This window comes from Ursus americanus, chromosome 23 (genome assembly GCF_024610735.1).
Source record: "Ursus americanus isolate L20-20 chromosome 23, mUrsAme1.1.p, whole genome shotgun sequence".
In the NCBI taxonomy this organism is placed as follows: domain Eukaryota; kingdom Metazoa; phylum Chordata; class Mammalia; order Carnivora; family Ursidae; genus Ursus; species Ursus americanus.
The window spans coordinates 6,250,159-6,270,410 of record NC_142149.1 but is presented as its reverse complement, the minus strand read 5'-3'; the positions used below and the strand labels follow the sequence as shown (position 1 = coordinate 6,270,410).

At 56.1% G+C, this 20,252-nt stretch overlaps 1 protein-coding gene and 1 long non-coding RNA gene across 3 annotated transcripts; one reads left to right on the top strand and one right to left on the bottom strand.

Moving 5' to 3' along the window:
• The first annotated feature begins 231 nt into the window (after positions 1-231).
• Positions 232-9,442, top strand: LOC123803114 (uncharacterized). Of its 2 annotated transcripts, XR_015721245.1 has the most exons (4): positions 232-530; positions 875-5,631; positions 6,231-8,243; positions 8,845-9,442. It is a non-coding gene; the product is annotated as an uncharacterized LOC123803114 (long non-coding RNA). The 2 variants fall into 2 exon arrangements; XR_006782753.2 differs by having other exon boundaries at positions 875-8,243.
• FADS6 (fatty acid desaturase 6) lies at positions 2,292-16,569 on the bottom strand. The gene is made up of 6 exons (XM_045814369.2): positions 16,347-16,569; positions 15,689-15,855; positions 6,712-6,892; positions 5,919-6,106; positions 4,733-4,912; positions 2,292-4,267 (listed from the first exon to the last, which is right to left on the bottom strand). The coding sequence occupies exons 1-6, from the start codon at positions 16,507-16,509 to the stop codon at positions 4,118-4,120; spliced, it is 1,029 nt and encodes a 342-aa protein (XP_045670325.2). The 5' UTR covers positions 16,510-16,569; the 3' UTR covers positions 2,292-4,117.
• Between the last annotated feature and the right edge of the window lie 3,683 nt (positions 16,570-20,252).

The following is a 20,252-nucleotide window of genomic DNA, read 5'->3' as shown; positions in this document are numbered from 1 at the left end:
ACGAGAGCGAATCTCCATCGCTGTATCAATCCTGCCTGATGGACGGAGCCAATTAGGAAGGAGCTTACTTTACTTAGCCTCTCCCCCTCGGAGGCGCTCGTCACTCTCTGATGACGCATGGGCCGGTGCCTTTTGAGAGCGTGCCCTCCCCGCCTGGGCCTGGTGTCTTTCCAGCCAATCATGAGTCGAGTTCCAAAGGCGCCTCCCTGCCTATAGCGTGATAACCACGGAGTCCGGAAGTCTGGGGAAAAAGGGCTCCTGCTGGGCCTTGGCCGCACGTGGGCCTAAAGCAGGTGTGACCCCGGCCAGATGCTGTCCAGTGCAGGCCAGGCAGCATTTTAAACCTTAGAGATCAAGTCCCTCCCCTTCACGTAGGTGAAGAAACGGGAGGAGCGGCTTGCCCTGGGTACTTAAGGACAGAGCCAGGTCGCCCGCCCCAGTCCCAAGTGGACTGGTACTAACAGTGAGGCTGCTTAGGCCTGGGCCTCGGGTGCAGAATTTCAGGAGGCGCCAAAACCTCAGTGATTAAGGTAAAAATATTTTAATGCAATATTTTTAGAGATCAAAATTAATGCCAAAAATCCATGGTGACCAAAAATACATGTTTAAAGGACAGGGTCTGTGGTCAAATCTGACCCAGTAAACCCAACGCCAGCTTCAGCTTCCACCACCCCCCACCCCCCCACCCCCACCCCACCCAGGTCCCTCCTGTCAGGCACTTCCTTGGGGAAGCCTTCCCTGACGGCCCTCTCCCAAGCTGGGTTAAGGCCCCTAGTTGTCCCCGGAACACTCTACTTGAGCTCATCATTACTTAGTTCGCTGCCTTATCACTTTTTTTATTTTTAAATATTTTATTTATTTGTTTATTTGTCAGAGAGACAGAGAGCACAAGCAGGGGGAGCCGCAGGCAGCAGGAGAAGCAGTTTCCCTGCTGAACAAGGAGCTGGGTGCAGGACTCCACCCCAGGACCCTGGAATCATGACCTGAGCCAAAGGCAGCCGCTTAACTGACTGAGCCACCCAGGCATCCCCGCCTCATCATTTTGTAATTGTCTTTTTATTGAAGTCTAACAAACAGAAAAGTGCACAAATCGTGAGTACACTGTTTGATGAATTACCACAAGGTGTAACCCTATAAACCAGCGTCTGGGTCAAGAAATGGGACGTGTGCCTCTCCTTGTCACCTCACCTCTCTCCTACTGAGAAATAAATACTGTTCTGCGTTTTACTAAGACATTGTATTTTGTGCCTGGCAAACTATGGCTTGCAGGCCAAATTCTGCCCATCACCTGTTTTCATACTAGCACAAGCTAATGGTTTGTCCATTCTTAAATGGTTAAAAAATTGTGAAGAATAATATTTTGTGGCATGTAAAAATTACTTAAAGTTCAAAAAAAGTTTTATTGGCACACAGTCATGCTCATTTCTTTCCATATTTTCTGTGGCTCAACGTGCTTTGAGTAGTTGTGTTTCAGTCATTGTGACTGAGGCCGTATGGTCCACAAGGCCCAAAATACTATCTGGTGACATCTGGGTGCCTCAGTCAGTTAAGCATCCAACTCTTGATTTCAGCTCAGGTCATGATCTCAGGGTCATGGGATCAAGCCCCAAGTGGGGCTCCAAGCTGGGCGTGGAGCCTGCTTGGGATCCTCTCTCTCCCTTTCCCTCTGCCCCTCTCTCCCCCCTCCCTCATAAAAAGTGTTTGCTATAAGTTCTAAAAATGTTAGCTATCATCCTCACCATCATCATATTATCACCTCCCGTATACCTCTGTAAATTAGACCTGAGGTCTCTGTAGAGTCCAGGGAGGGCTTCATTCTCTCCTGTCACCTCCCTCCTTTCCTCTCAAGCCCCATGCATTCCCAGCCCACATCCTTAGAGTAACAGAAAATCGAGCCTCAAAGAAATCAAGTGCCTTGTTCCCGAGCTCCTGCGGTACAGCCAGGTCTGGTACGGAGGCTGCCCACTCCCCACTCAGGCCCAGATCGATAACAATGAGTCACTGGTATGGATTAGGACGGTTTTGATGTGTAGCCAGGGCTGTGCAATGGGACCTTTTCTGACACTGCATTTTTTCGTGTGGAGAATTAGCGGTTTGATTATCACATTCCCAGACCTGAGGGCCATTTCTGAGCCGTTAATGCATTTCAAAAGAGCAGTAATAACGTATAGCAAAGCAGGAGGCTGGGGAGGCTGCCAACCCTTTCTTGTTCCAAGAGGGCTGCTTGGATCCCAAACTCAGCTCTATCGGTCCACCTCCCAGCAGGAAACAGATGGCACACTCAGGAGGGCTGACTGAAAAGAGTTTAATGAAGGAACTTTGCACAGAAGTGTGGGCAGGATCAAGGGAATGGGGAGGCACCCCTGGCTAGCAACGGCTGGAAGCCATTACCAGCCCAGGCCCCGAAGGAGCAGAAGGAGGGAGCAGTTTCAGAAGCAGTGAGAGGCCTCGCTGTAGGAAAGGGCGCCGGGCAGAAGCCGTGGTCTTTTGTGGAGGAAGGCAGGGTGGAGGTGAAGAGGGGGTAGGGAGGGAATGGATCTGGAGGGGCAGCAGAGCCACACCACGGACGGGTTCTCCCCCGGGACCGGGCGTGGAGGATGGCGCGGCCTGCGGTCTAAGCCCCTGCCCGGCCCACTTGCTGCATTTAGCCTCCCCACCCGCGGAGCCAGCATGCCCTCTACCCTGTCCAAAGTTGTCCCTGAAAAACAAGGCAATTGTGTGCTCAGAACATGACTCGCATGTTCTCAACCAGAGATAATTTTGCCCCCTAGGGGACAGTTAGTTGGCAATGTCTGGAGACATTTTTTGATTGTCACAACTTGGGTTCCTGGCGTCCCCGTGGGTAGAAGCCAGGGATGTTGCTAAACGCCCTGGGATGCCCAGGACAGGCCCAGTGACGAAGGAGGATCTGGCCATGATGTCGATACTGCCGATGTAAGAGGCCCTGCTCTGGACTAACTGCTCTGGTCTCGCGTCATAGGCCTGGCCTCCTCCTCTGTCCCTCCCTCAGTCTCCAGCTGGGCCCTTCCTTGTGCCCTCTCATCCAGCCGCTAGTTAGGGTGGCCCCCAGCCCTCGCTCCAGGCTGCCCACTTTGGCTGACTCTCGGTGGTGTCTCCAGCATGCTGCCTCCCTCCTCTGGCTGGCATCCGTGACTCCCTGGATCCCTGCCTCCCTCCCAGGCTGCAGGCACCTGTTCACAGCCAAGCCCTGCTCTTGACTCCAAGCCCCTTGTATTTGCACCCTGTCCTCCTTCCTCTCCCCTCTAAGGCTGTCTGTCCTCCAGACCCTGTGCCCATCATCCCCTCCAGCCTCGGCTACCCTCCCAGTAATTTTTCTCTTTGCAATTGATAGTTCTTCCAGGCCCACCCCTTCTAAACATCATGGACCAAAGCAGACTTTTTCTAGAACTAGCCAAGGTCAAGCTCAAAGCTATTGACACTCTTATTTATGCCCTTATTTCCCCTGGAGTGCTCTCCCCACAAAACACGTACGCTTTGATTTCACTGATATTGCGCATCTCGGGAGCTGCTGAGCCTGTGTCTGGCAGAGGCTTCTCTGGCTGAGATACCAGGAAAGTCTGCCAAAAGTAACCTCTCCCTGTCCCTGGGGAGAGGGCTCCTTAGCAGACAGAGCCCAAAGGACGAAGGAAGAAGCAGTGGCCAGCCAAGCATGGGCTCTCCTGGTACTCGGGAGGCCCTATCTGAGGGACTGACCCTTCGCTCTCCTCGCCTCCCCCTGCCCAGGCCCCTCCTTTCCCCCCATCACCTTCCCTTAACCCTACCAAGGCTCAGACACAGCAGGGGAGGAATCGACCTGTTTAGCCCTGAGATGAAGTTGGCTGAGGTCCACACTGACCAGAATGCCCAGCCACTGTTTTTCCTTTCCCCCAGATATCCCTCAAAACCCAGAAAAGCAAGCAGGACAGGTTACCCCTGGAAATCCCAGCTGGAGCCCTCCACCTCACTGCCCCCAGTGCCTCCCCACTCCACCACCAGCAACCCAGCCCCCGCACTGGGGAAGGGCCCGGGCCCTCCTGGAGAGAGGGCAGGCCAGCAGAAGCAAGAGAGCTAGGGTTGGGCCAGGGAGGGGGTGCAGGGTGACTGTGCGGCCCACCCCTCATTGCAATCCCACCAGTTCGGTGATGGGAGGGGTCTGCACCATGAACTCCTCATAGCGACTGAGAAACAGCCTGAAGCGAGCCAGGTAAGAGTCCTCGTTGTACGGCAGCTGCTTCTCATGGAGGAACCCGGACACCACGGGCTTCACCTGCCGGAAGATGGGCAGGAGGAGGGGCCGCTGAGCCGGGACTGGGGGCAGCCCCCTCCCCGTGGGGGGCCCTTCCTCCTCCCAGCCCCAGCTCCTGTCGCCTTGTTCCATGATGCTCTGGAGGACTGGACAGGCGGGGAGGATTCCTACCTCTCCCCTCCCAGCAGGCAAGGGAAAGAAGTGGGTGAGGTGGGGGCTTCTCCCCCATATCTTCCCCGCCAACAAGCACCGCTCACTCTCATGGTCCAGATGAGGAAGCGAGGCTCCTGGATACTCAGTTAACTTGTCCAGAGTCGCAGTGCTCGTAAGGAACCCACACGTCTCTGATTGGAGACGCACGCTGCTGCTTGTACACGGGGCTGCCCTTGCAGGGTACCTCTGACCCGGCCAGCTGGGGGACCCACGGTTCACTCTGCTCCGCCCTCAGTCCCTTCATCCCAGCCCGCCAGGCCGCCCGCAGCCCACCTTCAGACACATGTTGTCAGAGAGCCGGGGGAAGAGGTGGTGCTCCACGTGGCAGCTGATGAGGGAGTGGCCGAACGCCCAGTCCAGCAGCGGCAGCCGGGGCAGGTTCAGCACCCCCAGGCTCATCATGTGAATCCGCCGGGGCTTCTTGTCCCGGGAGAACATGGGCAGCCCGATGTGCTGTGACAGATGCGTGGGTCACACCCTGGGCCTCCCCGCCCTGCCCTGGACATCCTCGCCTACCACTTGGGGACCCGGTGGGTCCTTCTGCCTCCCTCACTCCCACTCCTGCGGGACCTGGAGAGGCGAGAGGAGGCTGGGACTCTCCTGTCCGTGCTCTGAGCTCAGTCTCACCCATCTCTGGGCCTCTCTTTCCATCTGTACGATGAGGGGCTGGGCTTGGATACCCTTTGGACCCCATGGTCCTGGCATGCCCACCACTGCCCACTGCTCGCTGTCATGCCACCATGCCTTTGTCTCATCTTGGAGAGACCTTCTCTGCTCTCTTTTCATGAATCAAAATCCTGCTTGGGGTTCAAGATCAAGTTTGTGTAATTGTTCATTCAACAAGTATGGATAAGTGCCTCTAAGGGATGTGGGAGTGAATGGGAGCGTCCTCTCTAGCAGGACAGGCAGGTGGCAGGATGGCTCGGGCAGCACGCACAGCTGCACGCTCTGAGGTGAAGTCATCGCCGGCAGCGTGGCCAGGGCCGGGATAGGCGCATGAAGGGGGCTTCATCTGTCTCATGTCCAGGGAGCAGGGACACATCCCTATGGAAATGGCCCTGATCTGAGTGCTGAGCCTCTGGAAGGTCTCCTGTCTCTGGCTCCTCCAGCCTCGTGGCCTGCGCTGGGGCCTTGGTGATGGCCCACAGCTCATGTCACTTGGGCTTATCACAGTAAGTGCCCCAAGGACGGGAGATGGGGTCCCTAATCACTTGTGTCTCCACAGGAGCTAATCAAGGGCCCTAGGCATAGAAGTTTCTTAAATCTTCCATCCACGATCCATATATGAGCGGCAGCCAGTGTTGAAGAGAAGCACATTCTTCACCTGAAACCCAAACTCTGATAACCCACAGAGAGTGGGGGTGGGAGACAGGAAGGAATGGCTCTCTCTCTCCCCAGGTGGCCTCTCTCTCCCCAGAGCCCTGAGTCTAGCCTGCGGTCAGGGTTGGGGAGGCCTCACCTGGAAGATGTTGACATGGAGGTAGGGGTGGGCCAGCAGGGATCTGGTGGTGAGCATGCAGAGCAGGGCCGAGCCTGGGCTCCGGAAGCCAGACACGCTCCGAAGCAGCCAGTAGTGAGCGTAGAGGCCCAGGGAGATCAGGCCCAGGGTGCGCACAGCCGACCTGAGCTCCACCCTTCTCAGCCGCTCTGCCGGAGGGAACAAGAAGTCCGGGGGGCGGGGGGGCAGCGTTCAGATCCCGCACAAGCTGGCCCTTCTGGCCCACGGGGGCTAACTAGCGTGCTAACTAGGGCGATCCATTCATCCTCACAGCCCGGAAAAGTACGTTCACCCACCTTATGGATAAGGAAGCAGAGCACTAAGCAACTTGACCAAGGCCACTCTGCTAGGAAGTGGTAAGTGCCATCCAGGGCAGGGACCCAGCCCCTCCTTCCACCGAATGATATTGTTACCAGAATATTACAATCCCTAACGTGCAATACAGCACGAGGCACCTGCGAAGTACGTTTGTATCTGTGACCTCATGATGCTCTCACACCACCCTTGAGGACCAGGTAACAACCTGAGCCAGAGTGGTTACATTACCTGTCATCGGTCATCAGCCAGCAAGTGGCAGAGCCAGACTCGGCCCTGAGTCCAAGGCTCCTTCCACCCTGCCTGGCTGTCTCAGAAAGTTTCTGGTCTCAACTCGGGGCTCTCAGCTTCCTCCACGAGCAGCCTCCAGGAAGCCAAGAGGGGAAGTAAGGAAAGGGGGGAACCCGCTCTCGGCAGGGCGCGGCCCTGGCATACTCACCGACAGCCACCAGTGGGGTTATGACGGGGATCGAGAGAGGAGCCAGGAACATGTACACAAAGCGGTTGAGGCAAGGCAGCCTCCAGGTGCTCGAGTCGCCCAGGCCCAGCACGTTGGTGTAGCCGTGGTGCAGCTTGACGTGTCCGTAGTGGGCATACTCTGCACTGAAGGCCGAGCATACCTGGAAGAGGGGGCCGGACAGGGCACCGGGTCCGTGGCAGGCACGGTCAAGCCAAGCGGGCCTCAAGAACGCCCACCCTCCCCGGATGCTGCGTTTCCAGGGCCTGCCTGCCCTATACCCCCCAGCTAGTCGGACCATCAGCGCTCGGGTCTCTGTGGCCGCAGAGTGGCCGCCAGTCAAAAGAGCTGCATCCGCTCGGCGCAGCGATGCTAAGTGTTTGGAGGGGGGAAGCCTGCCCCAACGGCCACTCTGCCGCTGACCACCCGGGCAAGCCCGCAAGCCTGAGGGGGCTGTCAGAGGATCGGGCGCACTGCAGGTAAAGCTCCAGGCACCCAGCTGCAATGATTTTGTGCCTGTTTCTCTTGGAAACCTCTGTATCTTCACAGCACTGTTTTGCATTCCGAGCCCCCTCCCGCAGCAAGGGGAGGGGTGCAGGAGTGGTCTGTCCATGAGGGTGGCACCCAGGGGGAGGCGCCCCGCTGGGGGCTGAGCATGAGCTTCTCCCCGGGGGTGACTCCTCTGCATGCCCCTCGTGGGATTCTTCCAAACTGCCCACAAGCAGCAGCGGGACAGCAGCTCGGGGACTCCGAGAAGGGCAGTCCTTCTGGATGCAAAAGAGACACTAAGGTGTTTCTTATGCAGATATATGCAAATTAAAATGCAGATGTCAGCCTCCTCCAGTATTTTATCCAGGCCAGAAGATTCTGCTAATTTTATCAAAGAGGCTGCCCGCCTGTTTCCAGAGGAACATGAAGAGTTTCCCAGCTGCGATCGCGGTGAGCCTGGTGAAGACAGCAGAGCAGCCTTCGCTGCGCGGTCCGTGTCCTGCGTGTTGCGAGTGCGATCTTCAAGCCTGGCGGGTCAGGGGCGCTATGATCCACAGTTGACAGAAGCAGAAACTGAGACTGAGGGAGGCCACGTGACCACCCAGGTCACTCAGCTAGGAAGCTGTTAGAGGGAGGATTGGCACCCAGAATCCACCCAAGATAAGCCGTAAGACCCCTGAGACGAGCCGCTAACTGCAAGGGAGCAGGAACCCAGCCTCTGGTTCCAGGCAGCAGAGGCAAAGCCAGGAGGAGACACATCGGAAACAGCATCGTCTTCATGCTCTGTCTGCAGAGACTTCCTCCCTTGGACTGAGATGGCACAAAAATGTAGCTGGAAGCTCCGGCTGAAGGACACCGAGGAGGGGCACAGCTAGTGACGTGACCACCGCGGTGTTACAACAGACTGATATGCCAAACCAGCGCTGCCCGGGCCCCTCGGGAGGCAGCGGCGGGAAGGTCAGCGCCGACCCCACACAGCCTTGCTGTGCAGCCCACGAAAGTGGGACGAAGCGCTTCGCTCTCAGGTGAGGTACCCACCTAGGGATGGCATTTTGCTCACTGTTTTTGTAAGCTCACAGAGGGACAGATCCTGGGGGAGGCTGCAGAGGGTGCGTGGGTAATGTGTCAGCTGAAGTGACAGGTCTTCCAGGCCTGCTGGTCCCCAGAGCACGCACCCACCGGGGCCTCGCTGTTGGTTCGAGTTTCAGGCAGAGGCTTTCAGCCGCGGGCTCGGGGCGGCAGCCTGGTCTGCTGGGATCTCCTCAGAGGCCAGCCTGCCTCTGGCCAAGGCCTGCAAGGGTGTGTTTTGAACCTCAAGGTCCTATCCCATGTAATTGGAAGAAACAACTGGTTTGTTTTTGTTTTTTTTTAAGAAACCATATATATTTTTAAAGATTTTATTTACTTATTTGGGGGAGAGAGAGAGAGAACAGGAGTTGGGGGGAGGGGCAGAGGGAGAAGCAGGCTCCCTGCTGAGCAAGGAGACTGCCGCGTGGCTTGATCCCAGGTCCCAGGACCCTGGGATCATGACCTGAGCTGAAGGCAGACGCTTTACCGAGTGAGCCACCCAGGCGCCCCGAGAAGCAGCTGTTTGGAATCGCTCCTTCTATGCGATTCTGCTTCAAGGGCCCATGGCACCTGCAGGCTGCTTGGGGACAGAGTTGCCTTTCCTTCTGGCACCAGCTCGGCCTCTGCTCGCAGACCAGATGGGCAGCTCACCACACTCGGAGTAGCACCGCCACCAACGACCGGGCGCCTGAGCAGGACTGAGCAGCGCTGTAAGAACTCGGCCCCCAGGGACCTGGCGGGGTCCTCAGTCAGCCGCTCAGCCACGTGGCCGGACCCCAGGGTGGGGGGGATGAGCTACATGTGACTCAGCACCCACTTCCAGAGTCTGTTTGGTTGGCCTTTTTATATGAATAAGAACAGATTTGGGGCTATTTCCATAACACTGGAATTCTCACTCCCATCTGGATGTTCCTTCTGTGGAGGGAAGGAGAGGGTGGATTTGGGCTGAGAGAGAAGACCACACAGACGGCGGCGCATCTCCCAGGCACCTACACCCATCGGCACATACACCCATCGGCCAGAGTGCAGGGGAGGGGCCAAATGCTGCGCAAGGAGCTGGAACACGGACTGGCCTGCTCCCGAGGATTAGGCAGAGGTCTCACACAAGAGGATGCCACATGCAGACCCGGGGAGAGTTCCAGAAGCCCTACGGCTGGTATTGCTCTTTTTTTTTTTTTTTTTTTTAGCAATCTCTCCACCCAACCCAAGATCGAGAGGCACACGTTCCACCAACTGGTTCATCCAGGCGCCTCAAGGAGGGTGTTGCTTCTGGATGTCTCCGTCCTCTGTACCCCTCAGGAAGACTTAAGGGCCCCAATCTCTTAGCAGCACTTGGGCGATGTAAGTGGCCAGCATGTGCATGGGGCAGGTGGCACTGTAAGTCTTCCTGACACCTTCCCTCTGCTAAGCATCAGGGACCCCAAGGCTCTCATCAGTCACTTATTTCTTCACTTGGCCACTTGCGCACTCGAGCAACCTCAGACCTCTGCCGGCGGCCAAAAGTAACGAATAGCTAAGGTGGTAGTTCGAAAAATACTATTTTTTGAATAGGTAATACGTTTACATAATTCGGAATTCAGAAAGTCCGCAGTGATGGGTCTTGTTCCTACCTCACCCCCCAGCTCCCCATTTTCCTCCTGGGACTTAAGGGAGGACCTTGATCTCTTACGTGTCCTTGAATATTTTATTTTTCTAAACAAACAATACTTTGCAGGATTACATCACATCATATAAAATTATGGTGCAGTCGAAGTTGGGTTTTAAATAGGTCATTCTACTGCATTGGAAGGGGAGGGGCAGGATGAGACAGGTGATGGGCTGCAGGCTGTTGGAAAGGGAAAGGGACAGGCAGGCATGGGGGACAGGACCTGGGAAGGGGAGGGGTGGGAGGATCAGCAGGGATCAAGGGCTATGACCAGGTTTCCAGCTCGGGGGCCTAGGGCATGGTGGCATCACTCCAGAGAGGGACACAGGGCCAGGGGGCAACAAGCGAGGACTAGACAGGAAAGAAAGGCGCCTGGTTGTCCTGAGCCAGCTGCCCTCAGGGAGGACAGGCCCCGGGCTCCCTCTGGACCCTCTCTCACTGATTCCCAGGAGCTGAGCACCCCCTTCATGTTGGCTTCAGGGTGGTGGGGGCCTCTGGGGCGCCATGGGCCTAGGCAATAGGTTTGTCAGATAAAGTATAGGACACCCAGATAAATTCAAATTTCAGATAAACAACCAATTCTTTTCTTATAGAAGTATATCCCAAATGCACACCTGGCCTCTGCCCACTAGGTGCCAGTAACGTGCACACACACACACACACACACACACACACACACACACACCGGTCACAGTAGCCAACGATGTCTGGAGATGTCGCCCCGTGTCCCTGCCATGCTCTCTCCGTGCTCATGGCCCGCACACCACCTGCTCGGTGCCCCCGTCACGTTCCGCCTGCCCTGGTCCCGGCTGCACCTCGTACCAGCTGAGCTGTCTTGGCCAAGCGACTTAACCTCCCAGACCAGTGTTTCCTCATCTACGAAGTGAGGGTAATGACAGCTTCCACCTCACAGGGAGGCGTGCCTACTGAATGCAGTAATTTGTGTAAAGTACACAGGAGGCGCCCAGTAAGTGTCCGCTGATATAAATAGGACGTTTATTATTTCTGCGTCATTCATGTATATCTGTTTCCCACCGGACTCTGAGCCCTTGGGGAATCAGAAGCGGGTCTGGGTCACCGTTGTGTCCCCAGCACCCAGTGGAGGGCTTGGCAGGGAGGAGAAGCTCGGTGATGTGGGGAGCCCTGCTCGACCATCGCCACTCAGCCTGGACTGACGTTGTCCCAGCCACCGAAGCTCCCCCTGAAACGGCGTCCTCGCCCAGCTAGACAGCTGCTGCTGGGCTCACAGCAAGCCTGCCCTCCTCTCCCCGAGCCCCTCCCTCAAGGCTGTAGTCCTCACACTTGGCTGCCATCCACAGACCACTGCCTGGCCCTGCTCTGGGGTCCTCTGCCTCTGAGAGGTCATATGCAAGCCCACCACGGTCCCTGCCACCAGAAGCCGGGCTTTACAGACCTACAGGAGTAGGAATCACCCTGAGACCCCCATCCCAGAGTCCTTGGGCTTACCCTTGAGGAAGCCACACCAAAGCGGGGGCGGTGGGGTGGGGGGCTGCTTGAAAGTCCCTTTTGGTGGGGCGCCTGGGTGGCTCAGTCGGTTAAGCCTCTGCTTTCAGCTCGGGTCATGATCCTAGGGTCCTGGGATCGAGTCCCACATGGGGCTCCTTGCTCAGCAGGGAGCCTGCTTCTCCCTCTCCCTCTCTCTCTGCCTCTCTCCCAGCTTCTGCTCTCTCTCTCTCTCTGTCTCTCACTCACTCTCTCTAATAAATAAATAAAATCTAAAAAAAAAAAAAAAGAATATAAATGTAACTAATGGGAAAAGCTGGGTGAAGGGTACACTGGACCTCTCCTATTTTTGCAAAGTCCTGTGAATCTATAATTATTTAGAAACTGAAGTTTGTGTTTTTTTCTGCAAAAGTATATTTCGTGCAGTTTTCCCCTCTAAATAATTTTTTTAAATAAAAAAAATTAAAAATCATAGTCGGCATACCCAGACTAACACCCCTCAGGGTTCGGGTGCGGACAGAAGAAAGGTCAGAGAGATACCCCAGAAGATAATGGCCACACTGAACTTGAGTACATTCTAGAATCAGGACCAGGCTGGGCTTCCGAGCTCTGTTTCTACCACTACACGGGACTCCAACGACAGTGGTGGCATTCCCCTGTGTGACGCCCCCTCCCCCAGGGCAGAGCCGGGCTCCCCATGCTCCCCTTGGACCAGCTGTGACTCCACCCCTGCAACACAAAGCCACTTTAGAAGGAGGGTTTGAAGTGGAGACACACTAAAGAGCTTAGTGACTGGCTCGACCTGTTCCCTCCCACTCAAGAAGCATCTTGATTATGAGTGAAATACAGGGAAGTCCTTAAAACCCTCTGATCTGGGGAGTCAACCCTTTCCAAGCTGCGGGATTTAAACCAAGGTTGGCCCTGCCCACCCCACCCTGCCTCCCCCTTCCTGCAGTCCTAGCACATAACCTAGGACCAAGAGGGGCAGGTGCTCTGCAGGGAAGGCCAGGGCCATCCGTGGACCAGGAGAGGTCAGAGGCTCACTAGCAGGAGGCATGGAACTTTCTCATGCAAACCGGAAGTGGGTCGTCAGAGGGAAGTTCGCTGTAGTGTGGGCAGGTGTGTATGACTGGGGATACCTCAAAGAAACCACGACAGCTGGAGTGTCACTGCCCTGTCCACCCTGCCTGCCCCTCCTCCCAGATCCAAGCGGTCAGAGAGGGCCAGGCCCTTGTCCCACCCCCAGCTCGACCCAGCAGACCCTGTGACAAGCCTGGCCAAAGCTGGGTGCCCAGGGACACGAATGACCCTCGCTGACTCCTGGGGCTCCAGACTAAAGAACTAGATCATTCTGTAGGGCTGGTGGCTCCTGAGGGTCGAGCACAGGCAGCCAAGGAGAGAAGGATCAAAGAGAGCAGACAGTAAGCCTCGGCGGAAGTGGGGAGTCAGGTCCAGCTGTGCCATGCGGAGAACAGAGGGTGGGCCAGCACCGCAGCAAACAGCGCCCTCAACACACACACACACTCACACACTCAGATCTGTCCAACTTTGCATAATGCACGAACTTTTCTTTTAAACACAAACAGCGCTAACAGATGGGAAAGACAAAACTGCTAACCCTCTCCTTGCTGTTGACCTCACGTTCCCTCCAGAAAAGAAAGAACAACGCCAAGACCTGGTGAGCGTCCAAGAGTCAGGCCCAGGCCCTCAATCCTGATCTCCGTGGTCGCATGGAAGCCTCGCACTGGCTCCACCAGGCCAGTGATGTTATGATGCCTGTTTATTAGATGAGGGAGCCAACACCGAATTAAGCAACTTGCTCCAGGTCAGGCAGCCGGTGGGGCTGGGCCTGTGGCTCCCGCGGCCGTGCCCAACGCCGGCCCCTGCCTGGCCACCAAGACCAGCACCCTCCCCGAGGATCCCACTCGCCCCACGAATGCCAGCGGTAGGGGGAGACTGAGCCGACCCCTGCCGCACACTGGAAACCAGACGCTCCCCAGGCGCGTAGCCAGAACCGTGCTGTGTTTGGCCGGAAAGCACGCCCTGCGGCAGTCACCACACGGAGGTGAGAACCAAGCCTCCCCCACCACAACGGACTCACAGGCCTCTGGACGGTGACCTTCCAGGAGCTGGCTTTTCCCTGGACTTTGTCTCCACGTCACCTGCAGAGTCACCAGCAACAAATACTGACGAAATACCCACCGAGATCTCAGCCCTGTGCCAAGACCTGAACCTACGAAGAGGTCAGGATGAGGCCACGGCCCTGGGGATCATGGGGACAAGACAACCTGCAGCCACAAAGCCACCTGGTCCCTCACGGCGGGTCAGACACTGTGAGTCTGAGGGCGCCTGAGTGGCTCAGTCGTTAAGCATCTGCTTTCGGCTCAGGTCATGATCCCAGGGTCCTGGGATCGAGCCCTGCATCGGGCTCCCTGCTCGGCGGGAAGCCTGCTTCTCCCTCTCCCACTCCCCCTGCTTGTGTTCCCTCCCTCGCTGTCTCACTCTGTCAAATAAATAAATAAAATCCTAAAAAACAAAACAAAAAAAAGACACTGTGATTCTGTGCCGGCTCTTCAGCTGGGGAGGCTGGGGAAGCTTCTGGGTGGACGTGTCCTCAGCTCCCTGCCTTCCCTTGGCATCCACAATAGCTACCTTCTTCCCCAGAATCAAAGCCAGGGCGTTCTCAAACTTTGGTGGGTATTCGATCACTGGGGAACCTGGTGAATAGAGGGGCCAGGGTGCCCTTCTCTGACAAGCCTGGGCCTCCAGGTCATTCAGCTGCACAGGGAAGTTTGAGAACACGGTCACCTCTATATGGTCAAATCTCCTGTCGTAACTTAGTCCAAAATCCACAACACCTACTCACCCTCAGCTGTCCCCGGGGCTCCTGGCACTCAGGACAGTTTAGAGAAGTCCACACAGAGCTCATCCTACCCGTTGTGTCCCCAGCTTCTCCCCTGCCCATGATTACAAGCTACGGGGCATCTGACCCCAGCTCCAGGCCTCAGGGTCTAACCAGCACCACCGCCCAGCGGTTCCCTGGGAAGGGAACTGACTTGAAATGCACCCTGAGGATCGGGAACCCGCAGGTTCCTCTTGCTGTCAGCACTTCAGAAACGTGTGCAGGTGGGAGAGGAGGGGAAGGGGAGAAGGGGGAATGGAGAGCCCCAGGGAGGAAATGTGTGACTTTATGAAATGTCTGTGTGTCTGTGCGTGTGCGTAGTTATAGAGACCTTAATAAAGTTATATAAAGTTCGGGAGGCCTGGGGGGCTCGGTCAGTGAAGCGTCTGCCTTTGGCTCAGATCATGATCCCAGGGTCCTGGGGTCAAGTCCCATATCTCCCGCATCGGGCTCCCTGCTCAGCGGAGAGTCTGCCTGCTGCACCCCCTGCTTGTGCTCTCTCTCTCTGAAAAGTAAATAAATAAAATCTTTTTTAAAAAGTCATATCAAGTTAATCATTGAGCTAATTGGTCATGGCAAGCCGTGGCAGAAAAGTCTGCTTCCAGTGCCAGCTTTCATGTCTGTTCATAGGGGACCTGGGCAACCCGGTGAGGGTCTACCTGGAAGGGGGCGGGGAGGGGGCAAGTTCCACAGAGGAACCGGAAAGGCCTGACACCAGTCCAGAGAGAAGGACAACCTGGCCAGAAGCCTCTGGCTTTGCCCGTAGGGGAAAAGGGTGAGGCAGAATGGGGAAGGAGTAGAAGAAGGTCATGGGATGCAAAGGTCAGGAGAGCAGGGGCTCCTCAGGCTGGCTCGGCCGTCGCCAGGCATCAGAGCGGTGCACGTTCCAGAGCTGGGACACGGTCAGGCCCCTGCTCCCTCTCCCTTTCTGTTCGGGGTTCACATTTTACTCCCTGACTGTGAAACCAGGAGGCCCCAAAGGTTGTAGCCAGGACAGGGGTCCTGGTAGGAGGAGGAAGCTCTATTTCCACTTTGTCCAGTGCCACAGAGAGGCAAGGAGGTACCCCCCGGAGAAACAGGGGTGCCCAGGCCAGTTCCCGTAGGTGGACACGCATCCATTCCTCGTGCAGCTCTCTACCCACTGGTGTGAACACCATCTCAAGGTCTGGGGGCAGTGCACACACGCACACACACACACACACACACACACAACTGTAGTGTAGGCTGCACACTTGGATACACATACCAACACCCACAGTGGCCTGTCCACACATCTGCACACCCCACAGAACGATGGGATTGAAAAAAAAAAAAAAACAGAACCGAACCGAACCGAACAATGAGACCACCCACACAGTGCCAGCAGTCACCTCCACCCCACCTAACCTCACCTCCACGAAGAAGAGCTCCCAGACCTTGCTCCAGCCTTTAGACTCCGTGAGTGCCCCGTGAGTGGCCAGGTGGCTGCCCTTGACCGTGAGCGTGTAGTGACACACACCCAGGATGGTGATGCCCAGCCCAAGGACCAGCACATTCTCAGAGCGCAGGCATATGAACCCTGCATGGAGGAAGGAGAGAGGAGATGAGGGGATAGGGGCTTGGCAGGGGTTTCCTCCAGCTTTTGAGGATCTGGGCCCAAACACCCTGGCCCCTACCCTTACAGCCCAGGCCAAAGTGGGCCAGGGGCCTGGGGGCTGCCACAGGCAGAATGAGGCAGGTCCGGACCAGGAAATGTCCAAGGAAAACCCCATTCCCGGTGTCCCCCATGGAACATCCTCCCCTCCCCCTGTCCCTCTCATCCCTCTCAACTCCCCCCCACCCCGCCGCCATTCAGGCAGTCAGGCCTTCTCCCTTCTCCAGTGCCCCATCCTCTGGGGACAAACGGCAGGACACTGCAACCAGACTTTCTGATTTGGGTTGAACCCCTCCTTCCTGGGGTCCCCAGCACGCACCATCTCCTCCACGCCCCAGTCCCCAGCCTCTCCACCACCCTACCCCTCACTCCGCTCCGCAGCCCGGCTTCCTGTCACCCTGTTCTGTGCTCCTCACCGGCCGGCAAGGCGAGGAGGCTGAGCGCGAGGATGGCGCAGTCCACGCCGTGGCGCTCCCACCAGGAGCTCGCCCTCTCCACGTCCCGGACCAGCGCCTCCAGCTCGCCCAGCAGCGCCTCGCCTCCGCCGTTCCCCCGGGGGGCGCCCCCAGCCGGCTCCATGGGCTCCGCGCTCCCGGCGGCCACCAGGGCGACCCAGGAGGACTGGGGGACGGTCTGCGGCGCCCCGCGAGGCGCACGGCGCGAGCAGGGGCGGGCCGGGGCGGAGTCACGCGCCAGCCGGGGACACCCGCCCTCGGTGTCATGGTGCGTGCTGGGCACCCGAGCGCCTCCTGCCGCGCGCGGCGACCACCCGGCCGGACCCGGGGGCACCCTCCCGGCGGGAGAGCCCAGAAACGCCGCAGAAGGAGCGGGCGGATGCGCCCCGGTGCGGAGGCCACCCGGAGCGAGAACCCGCCGGGGCTGGAGGGAACGCCGGCCGCCTTGGCGGTGGGGGGTGGCGCCGAGACTCCCAAAGAGAGCCCCCGCCAGGGCCCTCTCAGACCGCCTGCCTTCAGACACCCTCCTCGCGTCCTCCGGTCCCCGCCCTCTCTAGAGTCCGCTGTAGCATTTTTATCCCCTGGCCTGCGTATTTTTCTTAGTAGCGCCTAGCAGACGCTCCCACGTGTGACCGGGGCCGGCCGTCTCCACCAACAGGCAGGGTCTTACCTTTGCCGCTCCCGCTCAGGCGGCGTCTTTAGTACCTAGAACAGTTCTTGGCACAAAAACATTCTTGAATTCATGCGGCAGAAAGTGCAAGGACTCACTCCGTCCAGACAGATGGGGCATGGGGGTCCCTCTGGTCCTCGACTTTAGCAATGGTGACCCATGGAGAACTGGCTCTCCAGCCCAGAGATTTTTGGAGTGAGAAACTGTAAAACGAATAACCATGGAGAAAGGCGTAACTATAGAGAAAACACACTCAGAGCTCACCATTCCAGGTGGATCCTTATGCAATTCCACTGGCTCAAGGGCACCCAGGGTCATGGCAAACAGCACCCACCCCCCCTGACTTGGGAGCAGCATCTGCCCTGGCCCTTTCTCATCAGTGCAGGCCCCCCCCCCCTCCCCAGAGCTGCTGGAGGTCCTTCCGGCACAAGACCCTGCTCGGCTGACACCCTTCTCAGCATCTGGGGCTCTGTTCTCCTTTCTCTTTTTTGTTTTACATTCCCCCTGGTTTCGTACTGAAGTCCCTTTCAAAATGAGGTCTGGCATGGCGAGGGCAGCAGCACTTCAGAGGAGATCTTTGGAAAGGAGGAAGAAAAGCAGGAGGAGGAGGGAGGTGGAGGAGAGCCCTGTGAGGACGTTAGGGACACTAATGACTGATTCCTGCTGTCTGCCGTGACATCTTCCTTCACGAATTCCTGTGAGCTTAGCCCTCCGATTCTGTATAAAAGGGTAAGATTTCTTTACCAGGTCAGTATTCTAAGGGGCTACAGTCTAAAAGACCCATTCTCACCACACGCAGGCGTGCACACACAGACACACACTTGTGTGTTCACCATTGGCTTCCATATCCTAATTAGGTTTTCTGTTTTCCCACAGCTCTGCAAAGATGGCATCAGCCCCATCTAATCCACGGAGTCGCAGAGAGATGAACTGATCTCCCCAACACCCACCCCAAATTCCTAAATGGCAGAACTAGAACTCATATCCAGGGTGTCTCCTCCAAATTCAATTATCTTTTGTCTCTATCAGACTCTTAAGACAGAGAAGGAGGAGGTGCCTTTCCCCCACCCCACCCTACCTCCAAGTGCCTCGCCTCCCAGATATCCTAGCATTTTCAGGGACGGGACATGTACAATTTTTAAACGCATATTTGATATTAATATGCAGTATGATAATACAATTTTATAAAGGTGGAATTCCATGGCCTTTATCCTATAAATTAGGAAACTTCCTACCAAGGTAGGAAGAAAGTGCCAAGAAGCCCCTCGCTTTCCCCCTGGACGTCTAAGTGACGTCAGACAGGAGTGGAGGCGCATGTGCGCTCGCGGAGCTCCGGGAGCCGGGAATCCCCATGGGTGGGCTGGCTGGCAGTCTCCCTGGAGAGAAGCAGACTTCATTTAAACCTGCCGGCGAAGGAAGAAAACCAGGCATTCTGGGTCTTAAGACACACAGAGGGTTGGGAGATCGTTAGGGAAGGCAGGAGAGAAAGGCTGGGACCAGGGGCTGGAGGCACAGAGAACGGCAGACTGAGAGGTGGGGGCTTCTCCTGCAGGCTGGGGGAACCATAGCAGCCTTCAGAGCAAGGGAGTGACTTGTGTCGTGTGTTTGGGAAGGGTCATCGGGCACAGGGCAGTGGCCCACTGGAGTGCAAGAGACTAGTCTGGGGACTTTTCAGTACCCGAAAACAAGAGGGTCCTGAGGATGTAGATGGCAGGCGAGGGGCGCTATAGGAAGGGAGAGGGGGAGATCAAAATCAGGAAGACTGAGGGCACCTACCTGGGTGGCTCTGTCGGTGAAGCGTCTGCCTTCGGCTCAGGACACGATTGCAGAGTCCTGGAATCGAGCCCCGCATCAGGCTCCCTGCTCAGTGGAGAGCCTGCTTCTCCCTCTCCCTCTGCCCCGCTCCCTGCTTGTGTTCTCTCACTCTTTCTCTCTATTAAATAAATAAATAAAATATTTTTAAAAACCCACAAAATCAGGAAGACTGAAATACACAGTTCACCAAAGCAAATGTACAAATGGCTAATGAGCACATGAAAAAATGTTGGGCATCATTAGTCTTTAGGGAAATGCAGATTAGAACTCCCAATGAGGTAAGTATGGCTCAATGTAAACAGCCAGGCACCACTAAACATTGGTGAGGGAATGTGGAGCCACTGACCTCTCATTCGTGGCTGATGAGAGGACAAGGTGGCACAACCCCTTTGGAAAACAGTTTGGCAGTTCCCTGTAAGGTTAAATATACACTTACCCTATGACCCAACCATGCAGCTCCCAGCTATTCAACCAACAGAAATAAAAACATGTGTCCACATAAAAATGTGTACCTTGATGATCATAGATGATCGTAGCAGCGTTGTTCACTGTGCCAAACTGGAAACAGCTTGAATGTCCATCTGCAGGAGAATGGATGAACAAGTGGATACAGTCAAACAACACACAAAATATAAAGGAGCAGCTGGTAGAGGCCAAGAGTGCAGAGGAACAGTGTGGACGAACTCCGAACGCCGAGGGAGAGAAGCCAGACAACACTCGAGTCCTTACTGTACGATTCCATTGACGGGAAGTTCAAGAGCAGCAGAACTAATAGATGGTGATAGAAAATCAAATCGGGGGGCGCCTGGGTGGCACAGCGGTTAAGCATCTGCCTTCGGCTCAGGGCGTGATCCCGGCGTTATGGGATCGAGCCCCGCATCAGGCTCCTCGGCTGTGAGCCTGCTTCTTCCTCTCCCACTCCCCCTGCTGTGTTCCCTCTCTTGCTGGCTGTCTCTATCTCTGTCGAATAAATAAATAAAATCTTTAAAAAAAAAAAAAGAAATCAAATTGGTAGTCGCCCAGGGAGGGGGGCGGGGACAGTGATTGCAAAGGGACGTGAGGAAACTTTCTGGGAGGATGGAAATGTTCTGTATCTTGACTGGTTGTGCTCACGTGGGTGCATGTGTTGGTCTAAAGTCATCGACCTGCACCCTCCAAATGGGTGTGTTTTATTACAGTTAATTACACCTCAGTAGAGTTGGCAAAAGCAAAAACAAAGCAGGAAGGCAGATTGCCTTTTTAAATGGAAAGAGCTTTATTAGAGCTCTGAACACAGGCATGCCCTAGGTGTACACTCAACAGAAATGTGAAGAAACTTGCAGAAACATTCATAGCCACGGTACTCAAAATAGGCAAACCCTGGGGACATCTCCATTATCCCC